General features: G+C 40.5%; 1 protein-coding gene across 4 annotated transcripts in view; it reads right to left on the reverse strand.

Moving 5' to 3' along the window:
- The window catches only part of KIAA1841 (KIAA1841 ortholog), a 36151-nt gene extending 13559 nt beyond the window's left edge, over positions 1-22592 (reverse strand). Inside the window, exons 1-11 of one of the 4 annotated variants that reach the window (XM_029071907.2) lie at positions 22455-22592; positions 15516-15674; positions 12899-13085; positions 11382-11475; positions 9526-9764; positions 7922-7980; positions 5513-5673; positions 3699-3785; positions 3444-3554; positions 2283-2406; positions 575-727 (exon numbers count right to left, since the gene is read on the reverse strand). In XM_029071907.2, the coding sequence (XP_028927740.1) occupies positions 575-727; positions 2283-2406; positions 3444-3554; positions 3699-3785; positions 5513-5673; positions 7922-7980; positions 9526-9764; positions 11382-11475; positions 12899-13085; positions 15516-15665 (1365 nt within the window). In that variant the 5' untranslated portion in view covers positions 15666-15674; positions 22455-22592. Of the gene's footprint in view, positions 1-574; positions 728-2282; positions 2407-3443; positions 3555-3698; positions 3786-5512; positions 5674-7921; positions 7981-9525; positions 9765-11381; positions 11476-12898; positions 13086-15515; positions 15675-17458; positions 17617-22454 lie in introns of those variants that run through there. The other 3 variants (XM_029071908.2, XM_029071909.2, XM_029071910.2) reach the window with 3 other exon arrangements.
- Positions 22593-23334: the final 742 nt, after the last annotated feature.

Here is a 23334-nt window from a genome sequence, read left to right on the forward strand (position 1 = left end):
TACCTTTCATGTATCAACCCTTCATCTCTTTGAATAATCAAGTTATCCTTCAAAACTTCTCTTTCCAGACAAAATTACCTTTTTTCACAGGCCTCATTTCCCGAGCCCCTAAATTACCACTGTAATTTCCTTTCAATCCTAAATCAGCCCCCTTTAGTAAGCCACATCACTTTTCAGATGTTTTACATACAAACATCTAAGGGTCAATTGGATATGCAGAACTCCTTTTCAAGACTATAAAAACTACATTTCTGATCAGCCAGTCAGTGCAAGGATGGGATTTTTTTTTTAAAAGACAGGATTATCCACTTTCTTTTCAATAGTGACAGAACACAGACAGGGTCACCAAAGTGGAAAATAATTTATGTTTGCAATATTGAATTTCAACCCTGTTTCCTATTTCTCAATCCCATGACTATACTGTTAAATAAATTTTTGTTCAGAGCAGCAACATATCTGAGTTTTTTCTGCTGCTAAAGATGAGATCAGAGTTATAAAATCTAGCAAGGAAAAATGCAATAATCATTAAGAATCACCAAGGGCCACAATGGAAATAAAGGTTCTCAAAATATACCTTTACAAGCTGAGCTGGGTCAAACCGAAGAACCTTCTGGTTACAGCATGGATATATTCCAGTGCCGGTGGGATTTAATTCACTTGCCACACCAGGATAAAGTACAGATTCTGAATGATACTGACAGTGTGATAATTCAGTACAAAGGAAAGACTGATTAAAAAAAAAGGAGATAAAATATATTTGCAATTATCCATCATTTTGTCATGTTTGAAAAATACCTCACTCAATTCATGTGGTGTACATCAGTTTATCATCATTTTCCAAGAAATTGTTAACCCTGAATTTTCCTTTAGTAAACTCCTTCAAAATAAGAGTTTCAATTGTTCTCACCTGGAACTTTCTTTGTTGAAAAGTGACATACAAGTTTCACTCAGATTTTTCCGGGATAAACTGCATTTTGAACTGCATTCTCTCCCCCTTCTAGACTGTTCTCCCCCTTTCTAGACTAAGAGCCCGTTGTTGGGTAGGGATTGTCTCTATTTGTTGCCAAATTGTACTTTCCAAGCGCTTAGTACAGTGCTCTGCACACAGTACACACTTAATACAATTGAATGAATGAATGAATTTTAAAAACAATGTGGCTAATTCTACAACTATTAGAGGAATCATATGCAGAAAAACCTCATGATTAAAATTTAAAGTTTCCAACTGAGATAACCTGTATTTATAAATTAGGAAAATAATTTAGGGGAAAACCTAGATAATTCACTCTAAACACTATATCCTCCAGGTAGTGATGGTTTTGCTGAGTATAAGAAGAGTGATCTGTATTTCAGAATTCCAAGTCCTGGTCTCCTGTCAGGAGGTAGTTCATGAGGAAGCTATTCCATACCAAGTGAATCTTTTGGAAACAGGTTTGCATTTTTTAATTCATTATAATGTTGAAAGCATTTTCCATTGTGAAAAGGTAACAATTACTTTGTACATCTGATTTTCTGTCTAGGTATGTTGCCAACATACTTCAAAAATAAGGGAAAAGTGTGCAATAGTTACAAAGTCCTAGTGTCACAACTGGCTTTGGTGGAATCATAATATAATTTCAAAGAATGGGGTAAATTATGCATATTCTTTAGAACTGAATCTAGAAAGAGAAGGTTTCTTAATATGGGAATAGTCATATAAACTTCTTTATGACAAAAAGGAGGATTTAGTTATCAAAGCATCCATTAGTACCTACAAAGAGTAAAATATGATAAGGATTTATTTAGATTTATAGAAGCCATTTCCTCCAATAAACTCAAGGCAAATCCTCCATAAGTTTTCATTAAAGTCTTGAAAAGTTCTTAATTATTCAAGAACAGTGTGGAGTGAGGAGAAACTAAGCAGGGGGAATGAGAACAGAGGTTATGAAAATAGGTATAGCAGGGCCCAGGTGAAAAATATTTATTTGGCTCTAAAAACTAATAAGCATGACTAAAATACACAAATATAATTTAAAAGTATTTGGAAAAATAAGCTTTTATTTTTCACTAGTTCAAATGAATTTCCTTGGTATAGCAACAGATTTTGGGGAAAAAAAACCTGCTCTAACAAATGGAAAGAATAAAACCCCAAGCTTTGCCAATATAACACATGGATATTCTCAATTCAGAGGTAAAAATACTAACTTTCCAATGGCTCTCTCCCCATAAGATCACATTATTTATGTTTTGTTTCCAGGCAACTACAAACATTGAACAGGAGTGAAGAAGCATACCACACTCACATAACGACACCTTGAACAGGTCAGCCAATTAACAGTTCCCCATAACCGCCAGTACACATTCCGCCAAGATTTTAATTCTTCATAAAGGTTACTCAGGTACTCATGAACTTCCCAGGTCTTATCTCTGAAAAAATAAGGGTATAATTAAATAGTCACTCACAGCAGCTGAAGACACTACCTAAAAATGTTGGCAGATGATGTGCGGCTTGATGGGATCCATATGGCCCATTGCTGCAGGAATGGGGGTAAAGGGGTGGGGGTGGGGGGGGCAAGTCGATAAGAGGTAGTCCACTGGAGCATCAGCACATGTGACCCTCTGCCAGGTGGAATGAATGGGTGCCAACCCCAAGAAAGCCACATATAAGGGCCCTCACCTCAAGAGGGTCCTTAGGGGCCACTGTCAGGAATGGCCCATCACACTCTCCTTTCCTTCTCAACTGCCCCCCTCCCTTTTCCTTCTCTCCATTCTCATCCTCTCCTCTCTCCCCCACTTCTCTCCCCTCTCACATCCCTACTGGCAGCAACTACTGTTGTTATGAAGCAGCTACATGGCACAATGATGTCAATGATGACACATATCACACACAGAGGGAGAGGCAGTTTGCCTGCCACAAGTTGTACAGCTCTTTTGTACACCAGCTACTCAGAGGTTTCATTTTGTTGGGGGTTTCTGCAAAAAATAAGGTTGCCAACTCCAGTTTTAATGCTAGCTATAAAATTAACTGTATAATTTTGGTGCAATTTTTGGAAACTTTAAAATACATTCATGATTCTTGCTATAATGCAGTCTACTTGAGCAATTCTTTAAGACTGGTATACATCACACTTTTCAGTCCACCTCCATTAGATTAGAAGATGTTTGAGGGCAGGGATGGTGTTTTCTTGCTTTCTTTCTAACCCTCTACAAGGTTAAGTATTGATGCTCTTCATACAGCAGGCACTTAAATGATATATGAGACAGAAATTTCCCATATTTTGAAGTTTAAAGGTTGCAGTGTATACAGGGCCAGGAAAACATACATAAGCATCATTTTCAATACAATGAGAGCAAATCGCACAGAACAAAGTGCACTGTGACCATTTTTAGCAAAGTAGTAAAGTTTTATTAAAAAGAGACAGAACTTTACATTCAAGAAAGCAATAAATTCTATTCCATCTTACCTCAAGTGAATGTAGACAATTTTCCCATGTTGATCTATGTTGATTTTTCCTGGAACACAAGGAATTCGCCTTTCCGTTTCTTTTGTTAAAAGTTTCTTACACAAACAGCATCTACATTCACATGCAGTACACAAGGAAAAAAAAAATCAGTGAAATTTGCAATTTTGAATAAATAAAATAATGGTGAATAATTTTCCTGATAACATATAGTGAATATATGTGAATATATAGTGAACATATAGAAAATTATTATACCTGTATAATGTTGCTGCATTACTTCGGGAATCTGGATTCTGATATTCAGAATCAAATAGTCTTTCGATCTTCTTGCAAAAAAGTTTGCTGTTAATGGCAAGCAGACAAAAGATTTTCTTTTAAAATATCCAATTTCTACTTACTAGAAAAATATTTACTCATTACCCATGGAAATAAGGATCAGTTTACATGCCTACTATGTAAAGGAAATCATATTGGATCTAACTGGAAAATAAGGTAGTGAGCCAAAAGGAAATAGCTCACTCTGTCTCTTTTCTCATTCTGTTTGCTTGTGATTAAAATTTCTACCCACTAAGTAAACCTGACTGTATCGGTCCCACGTAAATGCTTGTGTTCTCTTTGGGAGCATTATAGATCAACAATAATAATACTAATAATAACAATGTCGGTATTTGTTAAGCACTTACTATATGCAGAGCACTGTTCTAAAGTGCTGGGGTAGATACAGGGCAATCAGGTTGCCCCACGTGAGGCTCACAATCCTAATCCTCATTTTACAGATGAGGTAACTGAGGCACAGAGAAATTAAGTGACTTGCCCACAGTCACTCATCTGACAAGTGGCAGAGGCGGGATTCAAACCCGTGACCTATGACTCCCAAGCCCATGCTCTTTCCATTAAGCCACGCTGTTTCTCTTATTGTGGATGGACAAGGATGAGAGGGTATCAGTGAAAATACTGTGGGTCTAACTATTTTGTAGGTCTAATGATTTTTGAAAATGGTTTTACAGTGGTTTATACAGAAAAACAGTCAAAGGTGGGTGGTAGATCTTCGAAGTGCTAGGCAGAATTAACATCACCACCCTAGGCAAGACTGCATGGCCTGGTTAAGGATGGCTCAGAGATGGATGGTGGGATGCTATTTCACAGAGGTCTTTCCTCAACGGAGGGGTGGCTGTTGCGGGTGGTTTTGCAGTCAGATAATTGCTGGGAATCTTTATTCGTTAAATCATATTTATTGAAAACTTACTTTGTAGAGAGGAGAGCTAGGTTCTAACTCAAGCTCTGCCACTAGCCTGCTGCGTGACCTTGGATGAGTGACTTGACTTGTGTCTCAGTTTCCTCATCTGTAAAATTGGGGATCAGACAACTGCTCTTACTAACTTGTAGTTTGGGAGGTCCTTCAACAGGCCCCTGTATCTCTACCTCAGGGCTTAGCTTATAGAAAGCCCTTAATACTGTAAATAACTTTCTAAATTTGCCCATAAGTAGAAGTAAATGTCTAGTGATGCTGCACTGCTCCTGGACAAAGTTTTCCCCTACACCAATGGTGTGTGAGAAATGCTTATTCCAAAGGGTAAGGGACCAGGAAAGGTGCACTACTGTATTTTCAGAGTGCAAAGGACTCTCATTGGGACGCTCACATCCCTGGATGTAATTTTGATATCAACAGCATAGCCTTCAAACCGATAGATAAGTCTATTCTCCCAAAAGTGGTAAAATCGAGGCATTCCACCTGTTGTGCAATAACAAAAATTGCACTTGATTATTGAGAATAAATAAAACTCTCAATAATCTTTTCTATCCCATTCCCTTGATCATAGGTACTTTATTTAAATTTCAGTTGGATGGTTTCCTTTCTCCCCATGATTTACTGGAACATACTCTATAACACCTAATACTAGGCACATCTTATTTTTCAAAAACAAGTGTTAATCATGTTACTGATTACCAAACTGCTGAGTCAACACTAGCTTTTAAAAATGTAATTTAATTAGCAAAGTAAAAAGGCATAGAGGCTACAGATTGACTAAAAAAAGGCATACATTTAGAAGCTAATCATTGAAATGTACCTCTTAAATTTATCTTTCTTGTCCTTTACATCATCAACTTCATTGTGTGTGAAAAGGTCGGCTATACGAGTAAGGAGATTAGCATTAATACAGTTCATGTTGCATGGGGTGGCAACAATGGCATTCATGTTTTTGTGGCAATAATGAATACACTGTTCAACCTAAAGAAAAAAAAAGTTAAAAAAATTAATTTTGAAGTTAAAAGGAAGCCCCATATCAATATGTTTGAATAAATAAAAATGATTACATGCCTCATTCAGATACTGATTAGTCAAATAATCAAACTGTCAATCTGCCTAAAGCACCATTCCACAGATATTGTCAGTTTAGGCCTTAAACTCTATATCTAGCTAAGCATTTTCCAAGAATCATGGAGCTTTCCAAATTAGGAAATATCCCTTACAGAGATATATTAGTTCACAGGGCACCTGACCAAGACAGTCAATACCCAACATTATGAAGACCTCTTGAAAAGTTTTCATTTAATGTTATGTGCCATGTCATTTACATAGAAAGCAAATTTACATTAAAAATAATATTTATAATAGTTGAGAATACATAAAACTCTCAACCAAATAAAATAAAAGCAAAGAAGTAAAAAAAAAAATGTTGGTATTTGTTAAGCGCTTACTATGTGCCGAGCACTGTTCTAAGCGCTGGGGTAGACATAGGGGAATCAGGTTGTCCCACGTGGGGCTCACAGTCTTCATCCCCATTTTACAGATGAGGGAACTGAGGCACCGAGAAGTTAAGTGACTTGCCCACAGTCACACAGCCGACAAGTGGCAGAGCTGGGATTTGAACTCATGAGCCCTGACTCCAAAGCCCACGCTCTTTCCACTGAGCCACGCTGCTTCTCCAAGCAGAGACAGTAGTAGAGGCTTACCTCTAAGTCACAAGTACACATTTTTTAAAATCTTACATTTCACAAGGGTGGTAATGTCATATCAATCAATTGTATTTATTAAGCACTTTCTATTTGCAGAGCACTTGTGAGAGCACAATATAAATAGAATGAGCAAACCCATTCCCTGCCCACAATGTGCTTACAGTTTAGAGGGGAAGACAGACATTAATATGAATAAAACATTAATACATATAGACGTTAAGTGATTATTCTTACACATAGAAATGTGGAGATAAATGTGGGATATGTAAATCTACCTAGTATCTTTCACTGGTTGACAAATGTTAGGACAGAGGAGCAAAAAGGTATGTACTTGGATATAAAACCAGCTTCACCAGTGAAAGTGGAGAAGATAGTAAGTCCTAGCCTGGCATAGTGGTAAAATCACAGTATTGAAAGTAAGGAAAAATAAGTTCTACTACCGGCTCCACCTCTTGCCTGTCCTGTCACCTCGGGCAAGACACTTAATAATAATAATGTTGGTATTTGTTAAGCGTTTACTATGTGCCGAGCACTGTTCTAAGCGCTGGGGTAGACACAGGGGAATCAGGTTGTCCCACGTGGGGCTCACAGTCTTAATCCCCATTTTACAGATGAGGTAACTGAGGCACCGAGAAGTTAAGTGACTTGCCCAAAGTCACACAGCTGACAAGTGGTAGAGCCAGGGTTCGAACCCATGACCTCTGACTCCAAAGCCCGTGCTCTTTCCAGTGAGCCACGTTACTTTCTCTGTGCCTCAATATCCTCATCTGTACAATGGGGATTAAGCTGTCCTCCCTCCTCCTCAGACTGCGCACTCCATGAAGGACAAGGACTATAAATGATCTGATAGTATTAACTTAGCATTATCATGTTAACTTAAAAATAGTTCTGTCATTTTCACAACACTAGTTAATGAGGGTGGGTTTCTCTTGAGATTACTGCCAAAACAAATGTCCTTTTGGGAACAAAGTTAATCCTCTCATCTATAAATTACTTCCTTGGAATATACATAATTGTGGTTTAAAAAAAGGAAGATTAGTCAATCTTTACTGTAGGCAATTTAGTCTGTTCTGATTTCTTGAACTGAAGTAGTCAGAATGGTAAATTACCAGGAATGATAAATTACCATCTTCTAGGCACCTAAAGAATGGGAAACTTAAGATGCTCATGGTGGTCAAATACTCATCAAATAGTAACTTACTATGTTCAATGTGTCTGCTAACTCAGTTGTATTGTACTCTCCCCCAAGCACTCAGTACAGTGCTCTGCATCCCCTAAGCACTAAATAAATACCACTGTTTGACTGACTGCCAATCACTGAACCCTGAGGTAGATACAAGATAATCTGGTCAGGACAGTCCCATCCATATAGAGCGCATACCTTACAAATGTGAAATGCTTATTATGTGCCAAGCACTGTACTGGATACAAGATAAAGAGGTCAGACAAATCCCAGTCCTACATGGGGCCCATGGTTGACAAATTTTGCTCTCTTTGCTGAGAATCTTATCAATACTTACTAATGAATCCATCTTAAGAAATTCTGAAGAAATAAGAATTGAAATGGCATTCCCTGGTTCTAAAAATAAAGAAAAAATGGTTAATTAACTGGTCCCTTTGATTTGCAGTAGCAGAACTTCCACAGACAGGCTCCATGTCACTTAAAAGGAGGTTGTTATTTTTCTGAACAAGTCAGATCCATGGAAAAACTTAGTATATTATAAAAGAGTAGTTCGGATACACAGAAGAAAGAAAATTCAAAGTTAAATTTTAGGGGAAAGTGAAAATGAGCAAGAGAACTGCTCTGGAATCAGACATACTAGCAGAATGCTTTGAGTTACAGAATAAGGCAAAGTCAAATATTTTCCTTCCTTATAAATAGATAAGAAAAATTCTTTCTGAACATTTTGTTATAAACTGTTTTCCACTGAGTTAAATGCTTGATATACCATAAAAAATTTCTATATTAACTATATCACTACTGCAAGGATGCTGAAACCACTTCCTAAAAAGGTAGAATATCTGACTTCAAAAGGTAAATGGATGATCAGGGAGGGAAGAGCTCTTCAATGGTGCAATTCATGTAATTTATATTTGACAATCTTCGACCTACTCTAACAGTCATATTTCAGAAAAAAAAATTTAAAATGTTATGCCTGCGAATTTCCAAGAAAGGGTAAAATTTTAGCTAATGAACTGATATCAGTGTCTGGAATGATGTAAACGTTTGGAGGCTTAAATCCAGATTTATGAGTGATTTTTAATAGTCATGCAAATCGGATTGAGATTATTTTGAGAAGTTTTATAAATGCAGACATTTATTTGAGGGCAAGGGGGGATCAAAATTCCACTTCTCAGTGCTTGTTCAGGGATGTGAAATACTGCATCAATCTAAAAGGGCTTTTACTTTCTTCTTCCATGAAAACCCACAAGCTTATTGAGAAAAAGGTTCACATTCCTCTTTTAATATTCTACTTCCTCAGCTAATTTATTCACAATGATCCTGAAACTCAGATGGCATTCTCTGGTTGATGGTTTACTTGTCTTGGGATTCTCTCTCAAGGACCTCTGGAAGTCCTTCAAATGAAATTAAATGATTCAGAATTTAATAACTTTTCAGAAACTCTTCTCCAGTGTTCAAGTGTCATGGTGATCATTGTAGGAGAGTTTTTCAACATAAAATATAGTGTTCTGAAAAAAATACGCGGCAGACATTAAATACTGAACTTACCAATAGCCTCTTCCTTAAATTCTCATAAAATATGGAAATTTGAATTTGGAAGCAGGCTGGAATGTTGTCCAGGAACAACGGTGCTGGGGTAGATAGGTTTAGCCACATATTCTCCTAATACGAGCTTTTGTCCTTTGGCAGCCGATTTCGGAAATGTCATTTTTAATATTTGAAAACTTATTTGTTTGCCAGGGATCCCATTTCAATCATTAAAATACAACAACAACAATTATTAAAAAAGAATGATGTGTTGATTTCCTAATAGTTGTTGGCAACCTGGTTACAAATAATACTTTGCAAACAATTTTTTACATTTCATCATCTGGGCTCAAATAACTCCCAGGTGACATTCCAATTTCTTACTGAACAAGTTAGTAATAGACCATCTGTTACCTAAAGTGGGCATCTGACAATCACCATTCTCTTTAGTGTTCCTTTTAACATATCTTATCAACCAGTTGAAGATGTGAACGTCACAGTGAACTGAAATGTCCACCTCTTCCCAACGCTGGGCATCCATGGATAGATATTCAGCAAAATACTTCATTTCTGATATCAAAAGATCACGAGGGCAAGTAAAATCTTCTTTCAAATTTTTTGCTTCATCACATACATGGATCACCATATTTGGCCTTGATAAAAAAAATTACACAGAAAAGAAGTTAATTACAGTTTAAGATGAGGAGCCAAACAATACTGAAACTTATTTGAAATAGGACGGGAAAAAAATCTGGCAATTTTCATCTCAAATTTGAGTTCAACAGTATTTGAATATTACAGGATTTTAGAAGTGGCGAGTTCACTCGATAAAATATCAACTTGTATTTTAGATTAGCATGTCAAAAATTCTCAGTGGTCTAATGTTTAGTTAATAATTTAAACAAAATATTTTATCCCTCTACAATTTATTTTAAAATTTGAAATTAAGGGATATTTTAAGTTTACAAAAACACCAATCTGGTTTTCGACTTCTCATAAGTGTCCACCCTCAATATAACTGTAGGGCTCTAGTTAAGAATCATTAAGGTTTATAAAGGCCAAAAATATTTTTCTTCCTGACAAAAAGAATGCTTATTTCTTTGCATTAAGCACTAAAAAACAATGTGTGCTTGATGACAGGTGAATTTATATTCCCTGGTACTCATTTTTACAATTTTAAAAAATCAGGAGGGTCAGCAAGACTGCAAAGTGACTGATTAATGTGTGAAAAATTACACTGTTTTAAAAGAATGAATGAATTTGGTATATTAGAAAGGAATTTGAGAAAGATGATTTCAATGATCCCTTGAATTTTCTTTACCCTGCATTTAACATTGTCTTACTTTGTCTCAATCCACATCTGCCTCTGTATTACCCCAAAAGAACAAAAAGGAGGACTTTAGGGGTAGTTGGAGATTCATCAAAGCAAAAGGCTGTACAGAAGTCAAAGTACGTTTTTAGAAAGGTACCGTTTCTCCCCACCCCATGCAGGGTCCAAGAGTAGCCCCAAAATAGAAATGGATAGCATTTGTTTCAATCAAGAATGACTTCTATATGCAAAGGTCAAAATTATTATAAAGTTCAAATTTTTAGACTATCAATATCAAACCATTTTACATCTAAATTTGTCATTCTCTTACTCCTATGCAAATAAGTTAGTTTAAAGAACTTAGCCTGAAAGCACAAGCAGAATTAGCTAGGAAAAGAACATAGTTTAGGAGCTCTTTTTAGTTGGCAATCATGGTTTATTTGGTCTTTGAGTACAATGAGGTCTGTATGCAACAAAGCTTAATGAAAATACCTTGATCCTGAATAGCATCCTACAGACTTGCAATAGTTAAATTTTCCATAATACTATAAGCCAAATTTCCCAACCCAAACTCCAAACCCCCTAAAATAAAACCGCTGAATCCCTAGGATAGGTATAAATGTGTCAATGAAGTAAAGATGGTGAGGGTTCTTTGAACTCCACAAGTCATTTTTTAAAATTTGGCATTTAAACCTTGTATTCCCTTCAACTTCCACAAGCCCCCAAATTGCTGCATGTTTTGGAACTAGACAAAACAAAGATTACCAAAAGAACCTCAAAATGTAATTAATGGGGTACGTCAATCACTGACATTATCTCTGAACATAATAAAATTATCAAAAATATTCAAGGTTCGATCATTTAAGAATTCAAAGTTATAGTAAGCGATGTGTCTTCCAACCATAGATATACAGTTTAAAGTTGATATTAGCTGTTAGCTAGCAAACAACCAGCCTCCTACCCTTGAGTTTCATCAGCATTTTCTCCACCTTTACGAGTAGTACAGTTCTCAATTTCTGAAGAACAATTCCTTGTGGAAGCTACACTAGGTCTTCCTTAAATGCAGAAACAAACACATATAGAAAAAAGTTAGCGTTTGAGGCTAAGTGTGGGTTTTCATCATTCTGCATGGTAGTGTTGGGAAAAACATCATTTCCAATTGTAGGTGAAGAAACCACAGGTCAAATAGCATTTGTTCTTTCAATTTTCTTACAGTTTGGAAGAGGTAGTATGAAAAGACATAGAATGGCTTAATGCAGGTAAAATGTTGGGTTTTTTTCCAAATAATACAAGTACATAATGCTTAATAAAATTAGGGTGCACTGTATCCCAGAACAAGGGAAATAAATCAACCAATAGCTAATTAATCACGTTAGACTATCCAGACTTCTGCAGCTATGGCTAAAATTTAATCTCAAGAGCAGAACTCCCAGAAGTACAGCAATGCACCCTTGGAAACTAAGGAGGGGTGAAAGGATCCTTCCCTTCCCCTAGCTCTTCTGGAAAATTACATCTGCTTCATATGGAGAATCACTAGTGGAGGGAATGTTAGAAAGGAGCTAAGAGAACTCTTCCCCATGAACCCCCAACACTAATGAAAAGGGCTAGGGTTAAGGTTAGGGATAAGTAGGGAAATTGGCTGGCAACTATGCTGATGATGGATGTCTGTGTGCTGTGCTTGGGATGGGACAGAGGAAGGAAAGTGGGAGACACTTTCAATTCCACTTTGTTAGCAGAGTTTTATCTCAGAACCAGTCCTCCTGCCCTCCTCTCCCGCCCCTACTTCTCTAGGAGAAAAATAAAATTAATCAAGTCCAATTCTCCTATGCACTCTAGGAGGGGCTCTAACTCTTTTAGAGCCAGGGAGCCAATTATGTTCAGCAAAATACGCACCCTATCTGCTCAATGCCCTGTATTATCAGAGAGTAAATTTAGGCACTGGGAGGATTAGACTCAATGTTTTTTAATGAAATTACTGAAAACATGTTTTCTGCCAAGTGACAAGTCTGGCAGAAGACAGGCTGTGGGTGACAGGGAAAAGCAGTGGCTCAAAAAGAAAAGATTGTTGCAAAAATCCAAGAAAATATAACCTGAAGCAAAGCCAAAGAGTTCTCTCAGATAACATGAAATAATATTTTAAAAATTCAAACTTTAAATCAGGAAAATATACCACACTATATTTTAAAGATAAGCATTTGCACATCATCTTATTTTTCAGTTAAATTTGCATCTTTTAAGGTTTCAACAATAGAACAGAGGTAAAAGTAAAGGGGGAGATTTCATTACGAAAGCTAGAATTTCCCCGAGAATGAGAAAAATGGCTATGGTAAACATCATTTATTCATTCATTTACTCAATCGTATTTATTGAGTGCTGACAGTGTGCAGAGCACTGTACTAAGCACTTGGAAAGTACAATGCAGCAATAGAGACAATCCCTGCCCACACCGGGCTTACAGTCTTTGTCTTAAAAACTAACCTGTTTTGGAAACTGTATTCTGTCCAAGAGGTGCCTCCTGAAACTCTTCCTGGGTATCAAGGAGTGAAGCCTGGATATACGTTGCTAGAGTTTCAACAGGACTCCCTCCGGCAGCCATCAGAGGATTATACTGGTTGTCAACAGGTGAGTTTCCACTGCTTTTCAGCTCTTCAAACCTTTTTGCACACTAACAGGAAATAAAAAAAGCAATGAAGATTTGAAAACATTTAATTTCTTGTTTCTGAAGTAGTTCCTTTTATAAAAATTTTCACTGCAAGTATGAAACGTGTGAACATTTCCAAATATCAAAAAGCATCAGCTTCTGACCACTCCCCAGTACTTTTTAATGACAGTCACCATTGACTCTTCCTTAACTGATCTCACTGTAAGCTATATTCATAATATTCTCTTACTATGCTTCACCCTCGTTGTTTTTGATAGATGCATACATGCACAAAAACACGTACACATGCTCTGTTGCAACACTAATAGATTTAGAAGTCATTTTTGTGTGTGTGACCTACTGTCATTAATTGTTGAGCTGCCTTGATCAATATTGTGTCCAGAATCATTGAACTTCTTCACATAAACACTGCTCAGAGCGCCATTTTAGAGATGTCCAGTGAAACCTGGATTAAATATCAACTGAAGCTAGTCCACACACAGTTCATGCAGCCAATATGAAGCTCTATGCACGCGCGCGCGCACACACACACTGAGGACAGTAGTGATGGAGTCTTCTGTTAAGAGCAACAGACAAGCCTTGGTACTGAAATCTTGCGTGAAACAATTCAATTATGGGGATAGTGGTTGGAAAGTGCCAATTACACACACTTATCCTTGCCAGATGTGTTCTATACCTAAGCACTTACATTTCATAGATTGAATGAATTTTGCATATCATTTCATATTCAAAGATGATGCTACATAGTGAAATTTACCTTTGGTGGTGGTGTGACTTAAAAGACCAAAGAACTGATCACCAATAACATATTGTGAACTTAAAAAGCCATCCCTTAATTGTCCTTGAAATATCTGCTCCTAGCACCTGGTACTGTTTTTGTTTTCTCCTTGACGTGACAATCCTCTCGAAGTTTCCACTTGAAAAAATACAACTCCTTTCTTAATTACAAGCCAAGAGCAGTTATCTCCCCAAACTCAGTTACACTGCCGCACTGTCTTGGATTATACTCCACTATAACCATTAAATATTTGCTCCCCCAACACCCCATTCTTCATTGTCCCTTATTGGCTCAGCAGCTATTTAAGTATCCTACTATTACCCATTCACCACACACATCCCATTCATGGCTTTCAGTATAATGGATATGGAACAAAAATTACTTAAATGGTCCTCTCCATGTAAAGATGGATAAATCTATAAAAGTTGATTTTTATTGCCTAGTAACAAAAGCATCGATTAGTTTGTTCATCTAGGAATGCCTCAAGGAGAAACTCTAGATAAGAGTGTTTGAGAAGGGAAGGGGTAAAATTAGACAATGCAGAGGTTGGGAGTTTAGTTGCAATTTATTCAAATCCACAGCTAAGGCTATAAAAGAATCATTTACTTATGTCTTAGTTCTCCTGTTACAAAGCAACATTCATCTAGGATTCAGCAGCCATTAATAAGAAATTATAAAACATAAAAACGGAGGCACAAAAACACTTCTTTTGGTGTTTAGATAAAATTATGAACCTGCAGCAACATGAACATGTCTGCTAACTCTGGTGTACTGTAGTCTCCCAAGTGCTTAATACAGTGCTCTGCACTTAGTAAGTGCTCAATAAAAACCATTGATGATGAAAACACTCATTATCAAGAGGAGAAAAAGTGTAACTTTCTACAAAAAACTTTCAGATCACATTTCCCCGCTGCTCAAGGAACTCTAGTGGTTGTCCATCCACCTCCACATCAAACAAAAACTCCTTACCATTGGCTTTAAAGCAGTCAATCACCTTGCCCCCTCCTACCTCACCCCACTACTGTCCTACTACAACCCAGCCCGCACACTTCACTCCTCTAATAACGTTCTCACTGCTCTTCCATCTCGTCTATCTCTCGCCAACCTCTCGCCAACGTCTTGCCTCTGGCCTGAAACATCCTCCCTCCTCCTATCCCACAGATAATTATTCTCCTGCCTTCAAAGCCTTATTGAAGGCACATCTCCTCCAAGGGGCATTCCCTGACTAAGCCCTCCTTTCCTCTTCTCCCACTCCCTTCTGCATCAACCAGATTTAGTTGCTCCCTTTATTCATCTCCCCCTGCCAACCCCACAGCTCTTATGTACATTATCTATAATTTATTTATATTAATGTCTGTCTCCCCTTTCTAGACTGCAAGCTCACTGTGGGCAGGGAATGTGTGTTATATTGTACTCTCCCAAACGCTTACAATGCTCTGCACCCAGTAAATACAATTGAATGAATGAAACTTACAAATATGCATATGTGGGCATAAACTTTTAAAATCATCAAAATGAATTCTGAATAATAAAAAGTGTGCTACCTAGAATCTACTTACATTTTCTAATATTTGATAAACAATGTATGTTAAATACTTTGTTCTGGAGGATGGCAGTTGTCCCTCATACACCCTCAATTTTATTTTTTTTTTTACCTCTTTGGATGTAAATCCTGGAACAAGCCTTGCCACAGTTTCCCAGTTGATAGGCTGAGGGACTTCAATTAAAGAATATAGAATCATGTCCAATACCATTTGATTATTGTCACAAAGAAAGTTGTTGTTTTCTGAATATCCACGACTCATCTTTTAGAACTGAAATGACGGGAGAAAAGAAATGTTCTTTATATGAAATCAAGTATTCATGCTTTTGCACATTTCATTTTTATCTATCAGACACCATTCCTAAGGATTCTTTGGCTGTCACATAATACATGAAATGAACTTGAAACGAACTAAATTTTATAGTGCAATTTTCAGATCCAATTTTTAATTTTATACTCTTAAAATGAAAACATACATTCCATTACGTCCACTAATCCTAGAAGAAACGATATATAATCGAGTCTGCTATGCATTTTGGTTAAGATACAGAAGAGGGATAGGGAACACTTCCTAAAATGTTGCACTTGGTGTACCATGTTATCAGAAGTAGCTACTTGCATGCACTCACTTAGGTGTGTGATATCTGAAAGGGTGAATGCAAGCATGAGCTTTCCTTAATCCTCATATTACAAGGAAACCAGCTGTACCATTTTGCAAGTGGGAAAACTGACGCATAGATTGATCAAGTTGTTGGTCACCTTGAGAGGAACTACAATGATTTAACTTCCAGGTTAGTGCTCTAACCAAAATAACATGCTTAATCAGGAATGATGGCACTTTGTGTGGCCTATAAATGTTTATGAAAACACATTTTAATAAACTTTTATAAAAAGGAAAAAGTACTAACAAATGCTTCAGATGTCCGATAAAGACATAAGTTGTGAGAGTATAACACATTATATTTTTGCTCTTTTGTTTTATGTTTGGTGACATTTCTATTATGTGGCTTTCCAATTACTGGCCCATCTATTAAGTAGCTTTTAATTGCCACTTAGAGAAACATTGCATCAGAGAACCTTCACTTAGTTTGGGTGGTAAATAAATTTGTTAAATTGACTTTGGGGGCTTCTAATATCCTTCTTTTGAAGTAGTGTGTATAAAATAGTATTTGAAAGAGAAACTGTCAGTGTAGTAGTAAGAAGATGGAAAACATTGGAGGTTGGTGTGTACTATGTGTATATAGGGCCCTATCAGGCCCTCCGAGGGATTTGATTGGGCTCTTAGGATCCTTTAGTCCTTACTCATAAGTTTTCAGCAGGGAAAGAGAGAGAAAGAAAACAACCAACTCTATTATACCATACTCTTCCAAGTGAAGCACTGTGGTCTAATGGTCAGAGCACAGGCCTGGAAGTCAGAAAAGCCTGGGTTCTAATCCTGACTCTGCCATACTTCTGGCACGTGACTTTGGGAAGGTCACTTAACTTCTCTGTGTCTCAGTTATCTCACCTATAAAATGGGGATTAACACTGCGACACCATGTGGGCCATGGACTGTGTCCTGATTACTTTCTATCTACCCCAGCGCTTAAAACAGTGCCTGTCACATTGGTAAGTGGTTAACATATACCATAAAAAAGTACTCAGTATAGTACTTTGCAAACAGTAAGCGTTCAAATATCACTGACCCTGATTGGAAGGGAAAGCAAAAAACCAAAACAAACAAAAAACAACTCTCTCCCCCATCCCTTACGAGGCTCATTTTTGCAGTCCCTGTACCTCATAGTAAAGGCTATAAAGGCCTTTCTTTGAAAGAAAACCTCCCACCTAAAAGCTGAAGACGCAAAAATGAAAGTAGCCAGGGGCTACCCTATTGAAGAACCTCACAATCATGACCAAAGCTCCGGGAGTCTTACATCCATTACTTCTGACATCGCATCACATTCTACCAGACATATATGAACTGATGGAACAACATTCTCTAATTCCACAAGTGTTCTATCCAAAACACATGTGGTAAAAGCATAGTTATAGGAGTACTCACTGTCAATCACTTACCTAGGTCAGGGTATAGGAAGGGAATGAATCAACCATAAACAAGGGTTTCTTCCAATAGGATAGTGGTTACCTAAGGCATGAACTGGACTAAAAGTTCCCAAATTTCCATTTATAATTGAGTGAACTCTTTTGTATACTGAGAAAATACATTTATTGGGAAAAACAAGGAGTTGTTACCTGGTCGATTTTTCTTAGTTTTAAAGCTTTTTTAAATTACAGCATCTTGGGGAAGCAGTGTTGCCTAGTGGAAAGAGCACAGGCCTGGAAATCATGGGACCTGGATTCTAACTCGGGCTCTGCCACTTGCCTGAGGATGACCTTGGAAAAGTCACTTCACCACTCTGCCTCAGTTTCTAATAAAGGACAAACTATCTATTATCCCTCCATCAGACTGTGAGCTATGTAGGATGAGGACTCTGTCCACTCTGCTTATATTGCATCTATCCCTCCACTTACTACAAGTATTTGGCACATAGTAAGTGATGAACAAATACCACAATTATAATTATCTTGCGAGGACTGAATGTAATTTGAGAATGCCTAGTTTTCACACAGAGCAAAAAAGGTAAAAAGTCCCTTGATATTAAATTCACTTATTAATATTAACGTCTGCCTCCCATGCTAGACTGTGAGCTCGTTGTGGGCAGGGAATGTGTCTGTTGTATCGTACTCTACCAAGCACCTGTTACAGTGCTCTGCACATGGTAAGTGCTTAATAAACACAACTGATGGATTGATTAAATACGTGCCACTTAGAGACTTTGTCAGCATCCATCAGCAGGCAACTGAGAGCTTGGTTTTGAAAAGATCCGGATCTAAAAATATCTTCAAATGGGGATAAGCTAGCTCTGTGAAGTCTTCATAGAATAATCTTTCGACATTAATAATCTGCAATCAGCACTGAGAGAGCTTATTCTAAGTGGCAAATGCTCTACAACTCATGGAACAAAGTGGTAGAAGGGAAACCCAAGCTTTCTTGGAACTACTCTTTAAGCCCTACCAAAGGAACAGGTGTGACGGCAATTTGGGGGTGGGAAACTGAAAGGGTGGTGGTGACAGCTGAAACTGAAAAGGCAGGAGGTCCTGTGAGAGACTGACTGTGGGTAGCCCAGACAGGCAGAACTCTTCCCAGTCTTTGTTACTCCTTCCCAAGCTCTCTCAGGATGACTCTCTCCAACCCTGAAGAGGGACTTCATTTGCACTTGTTCAGAATCTCCTGACACATGCCCATAACAACCACTGTGGCCACTGTAATATAGATTTTCCTATTTAGAAAAAAAGTAAATGAATATAAAAATATTGAATTTAGCAATTATTCATGAGCTTAAGCACCTCTGTGAGCAAACGGGCATTTAAGGATTTTTTTTTCTGCTTATTTTGAGGTGAGCAGTGTATTCATTGTATCTTTCCAACTCTACAGCATCTATTTTTAGGGGTCACATGGCAGACTGCACTGCACTTAGGAAAACAAACAAACAACTAATTCCCCCCGAATAATTAAAATAATTTTCAAGAACTTATCATTGGAGTCTGAATGAGAATCCAGAACTAAATTAATTCTGAGTAGTTGAAGTTTTCACCAAATCTAAAGCAGTAAACTATACATTGATAAAACACATTCCCATTGTTTGAAATGGGTACTGCGGTACTACTAACTAAAGTCCAACACAAAGATCCCGTCGATAAGATAGAAAAGCCTTTGACATATACTCTTTAAATCTGAAACTACCCACACTTACAAAGGATCCTGGAAGAAGTTTCCATGATCAACATTAATACGAGGGATTTTGAATTTAAGTCAAGTTATCCAAACTGGTCCACACACAAGTGGCCCAACTACTTACAGAGAAGAACAATGGACTTAGTTTCAGCCAATGGAATATATTAGCTAAACCAACAGCTGAGTTCCGGAGCGTGTATTAGATTATTTTTTTTCCCCTCCCCAGCTAGGGAAATAAATCGTGTGGTTCCATATTTTTCTCACTGCCCAGGGATGACACGGAGAGGAACACACAGACACACACACAGACACACATGTGCTCACACACACAGTTACAAAGACACACACGCAATAACACAGAGCTCATCTCTAGACTGTAAACTCAATGAGGGCAGGGAACGTGTCTGTTTATTGCTATATCATCCTCTCCCAAATGCTTATTACAGTACTTTGCACACACTAAGCATTCAATAAATATGATTGAATGAATGAAGAGGGACACACACAGTTGAGACACAGTTACACAGAGACAGACATCCAGACAGTTACACAGAGCTCCCCTCTAGACAGTAAGCTCATTGCGGGCAGGGAATGTGTCTGTTTATTGTTATATTGTGCTCTCCCAAGTGCTTAGTACAGTGCTTTGCACATAGTAAGCACTCAATAAATACGACAATGAATGGAGAGACACACACTGTTACAGAGAGAGAGACACTCACAGTTATACAGACAGGTGCAGAATTACACAGACAGGCACATACCGTTACAGAGACACACACAGTTACACAATGACACACGTGCAGTTACACAGAGACACACACAGACACATACACAGTTACACAGAGACCATTACACAGTCAGACACACACACACAGAGTTAGATAGGGCCACCCACACCAAGTTCCATAGAGACACACACACGATTACAGACACATCCACTCACAGATGGAGACACTCATAGTTACACGAACAGACACACCCACACAGTTCCACAGACAGGGAACTGTCACACACACATACACATAGTTACACAGAGACACAACAGGGGCGCATTCCCCCTCCAGTTTCATAGAGACACACCCACTCACAGATGGAGACACAGAGACACTCACAGTTACACGGACAGAGACACAGAGTTCCACACACACACAGTTACACAGACACCCACACCATTACACAGACACATACCCAGTTCCACAGACACACACACAGTTCCACGGGTACACACAGACACACCCAGTTACAAAGAGACACACCCAGTTACACAGACACATACATCCACACCGTTCCACAGACAGGCGTGCGCACACACCCACACAGTTCCACAGAGATACCCCCACAGTTCCACAGACATGCCCAGTTCCACAGACAACCACACAGTTCCACAGAGACACCCACACCATTACACAGACACACCCAGTTCCACACACACACACACACACACACAGTTCCACAGAGACACACACACAGTTACAAAGAGATACACCCAGTTCCACAGACACACACACCCACACAGTTCCCCAGACAGGGGCACGCACACCCCCACACAGTTCCCCAGAGACACCCACACAGTTCCACAGACACACCAGCTCCACAGACAACCACACCCAGTTTCAGAGCCACATCCAGTTCCACAGAGACACAGTTCCACAGACACCCACCCAGTTCCACAGAGACACGCACACCCATTTCCACCGTTAGACACACACCCAGTTCTCCAGAGCCACTCCCCCGACACTGCACAGTTCAGCGTGGCTCAGTGGAAAGAGCCCGGGCTTGGGAGTCAGAGGTCCTGGGTTCGAATCCCAGCTCTGCCCCTTCTCAGCTGTGTGACTTTGGGCCAGTCACTTCACTTCTCTGTGCCTCAGTCACCTCATCTGTAAAATGGGGATGAAGACTGTGAGCCTCTCGTGGGACAACCTGATGACCCTGTATCTCCCCCAGCGCTTTGAACAGTGCTCTGCACCTAGTAAGCGCTCAACAAATACCAACATTATTATTATGTGGGACAACCTGATGACCCTGTATCTCCCCCAGCGCTTAGAACAGTGCTCTGCACATAGTAAGCGCTTAAATACCAACATTACTATTATTATGTGGGACAGCCTGATGACCTTGTATCTCCCCCAGCGCTTAGAACAGTGCCCTGGACACAGTAAGCGCTTAACAAATACCAACATTATTATTATGTGGGACAACCTGATGACCCTGTATCTCCCCCAGCGCTTAGAAGAGTGCTCTGCACCTAGTAAGCGCTCAACAAATACCAACATCATTATTATGTGGGACAACCTGATGACCCTGTATCTCCCCCAGCGCTTAGAACAGTGCTCTGCACATAGTAAGCGCTTAAATACCACTATTAATACTATTATTATGTGGGACAGCCTGATGACCCTGTATCTCCCCCAGCGCTTAGAAGAGTGCTCTGCACCTAGTAAGCGCTCAACAAATACCAACATTATTATTATGTGGGACAACCTGATGACCCTGTATCTCCCCCAGCGCTTAGAACGGTGCTCTGCACATAGTAAGCGCTTAACAAATGTCAACATTATTATTATTAGAGACCCACTCAGTCCCCCAGACCGAGACACAGAAGCAGTTTAGAGGGTGCCCGGCAGAGTGTCCCACACAGTTAGTGACCCCCCGGGAGAGAGGGAGGCCGGCCAGCGGCCTGCGGTGGGAGACCCCTAAGTCATCCTCAGCCAGGAAGGGGCAGAGCGTTTGTGTGAGTGTGTGTGTCCGCCCGAGGACCAGCCCGGGAGCAATGCAAGGCCCGACACAGACCCACAGACCGGTCAATGGGCAGGGATGGTCTCTCTCGGTTGCCGAACTGTCCATTCCAAGCGCTTAGTCCAGTGCTCTGCACCTGGTCAGCGCTCAATAAATACGACTGCATCCCCCCCCCCCCCCGCCCGCTGTCGTGGAGACGGAACACGAGGCGCCCCCGGCCCCCGCCTTTGCCAGGAGGAGGTAGAGCGGGACAAAAGGCGAGGGGCGGGGGCGGCAGGGATGGGGCGTCTCCCGGGGAGGCAGGACGGGTTCGGGGGCGCTCAGTACACCGGCCTCGCTGCCCAGGGCCCGGGCCAGGCACACCGCCCCCGCCGCGCCCTCTCCGCCCACTAGGGGCCGCTCGCGCCCGGACGGGGGAGTTTACTCATTCATTCATTCATTCATTCATTCATGCAATCGTATTTCTCGAGCGCTGACTAGGTGCAGAGCCCCGGACAATTGGGGTTTCGGGGGAGACCGACGGGCCAGGGCCTGGCTCACCAGTGGCGGGGGCCGCCGCCCTCACCGCGCCTCGGTCACCTGCAGCCGCTGAGACGCCGCCCCGCAGGCACGGCCGCCCGCCATCAAACGGCCCGGCCGGGCTGGGCTCGGCGGCGGGCCCGCCCTTCCTCCGCCGGCCCGCAGGGGGCTGCGGAGAGGAGAAAGGGGAGGAGGGCGGGGCCCGCTCGGGGCCGGGCCACCAATCGGCTCTTCGCGCAGCCCACGGCGGAGCCAATGAGCGGCGCCTTCGTCTCCGGGCGGGGGCGGGGGGGGGCGGGGGGGGCGGGGCGGCTCTTCCTCCCTCCTTCCGTCCCTCCGTCCCTCCCTCCCTCCCTCCTGCCTCCCGCCCGTCCGCCTGCCGCCCTCCCTCCCCCCTCGGCTTGTCGCAGTGCAGCGTGGCCCCGCCCTCCCGCCCAGCGTCCCGTCTCCTAGCAACCGGCTCCCCAGGCCTCGCCCCGCCCGGGGCCGGCAGGAAACCGGGGGGAAAATCATCATCATCATCATCATCATCATCATCATGTTGGTTGTTAAGCGCTTCCTATGTGCAGAGCACGGTTCTAAGCGCTGGGGGAGATACAGGGTCATCAGGTGGTCCCACGGGAGGCTCACAGTCTTCATCCCCATTTGACAGATGAGGGAACTGAGGCCCAGAGAAGTGAAGTGACTGGCCCAAAGTCACACAGCTGGCAAGCGGCAGAGCTGGGATTTGAACCCATGACCTCGGAGTCCCCAGCCCGAGCTCTTTCCACTGAGCCATGCTGCTTCTCTACGCTGCTTCATCATCATCATCATGTTGGTACTTGTTCATTCATTCAGTAGTATTTACTGAGCGCTTGCTATGTGCAGAGCACTGGACTAAGCGCCTGGAATGGACAATTCG

This window comes from Ornithorhynchus anatinus, chromosome 9 (assembly GCF_004115215.2).
Source record: "Ornithorhynchus anatinus isolate Pmale09 chromosome 9, mOrnAna1.pri.v4, whole genome shotgun sequence".
Lineage (NCBI taxonomy): Eukaryota > Metazoa > Chordata > Mammalia > Monotremata > Ornithorhynchidae > Ornithorhynchus > Ornithorhynchus anatinus.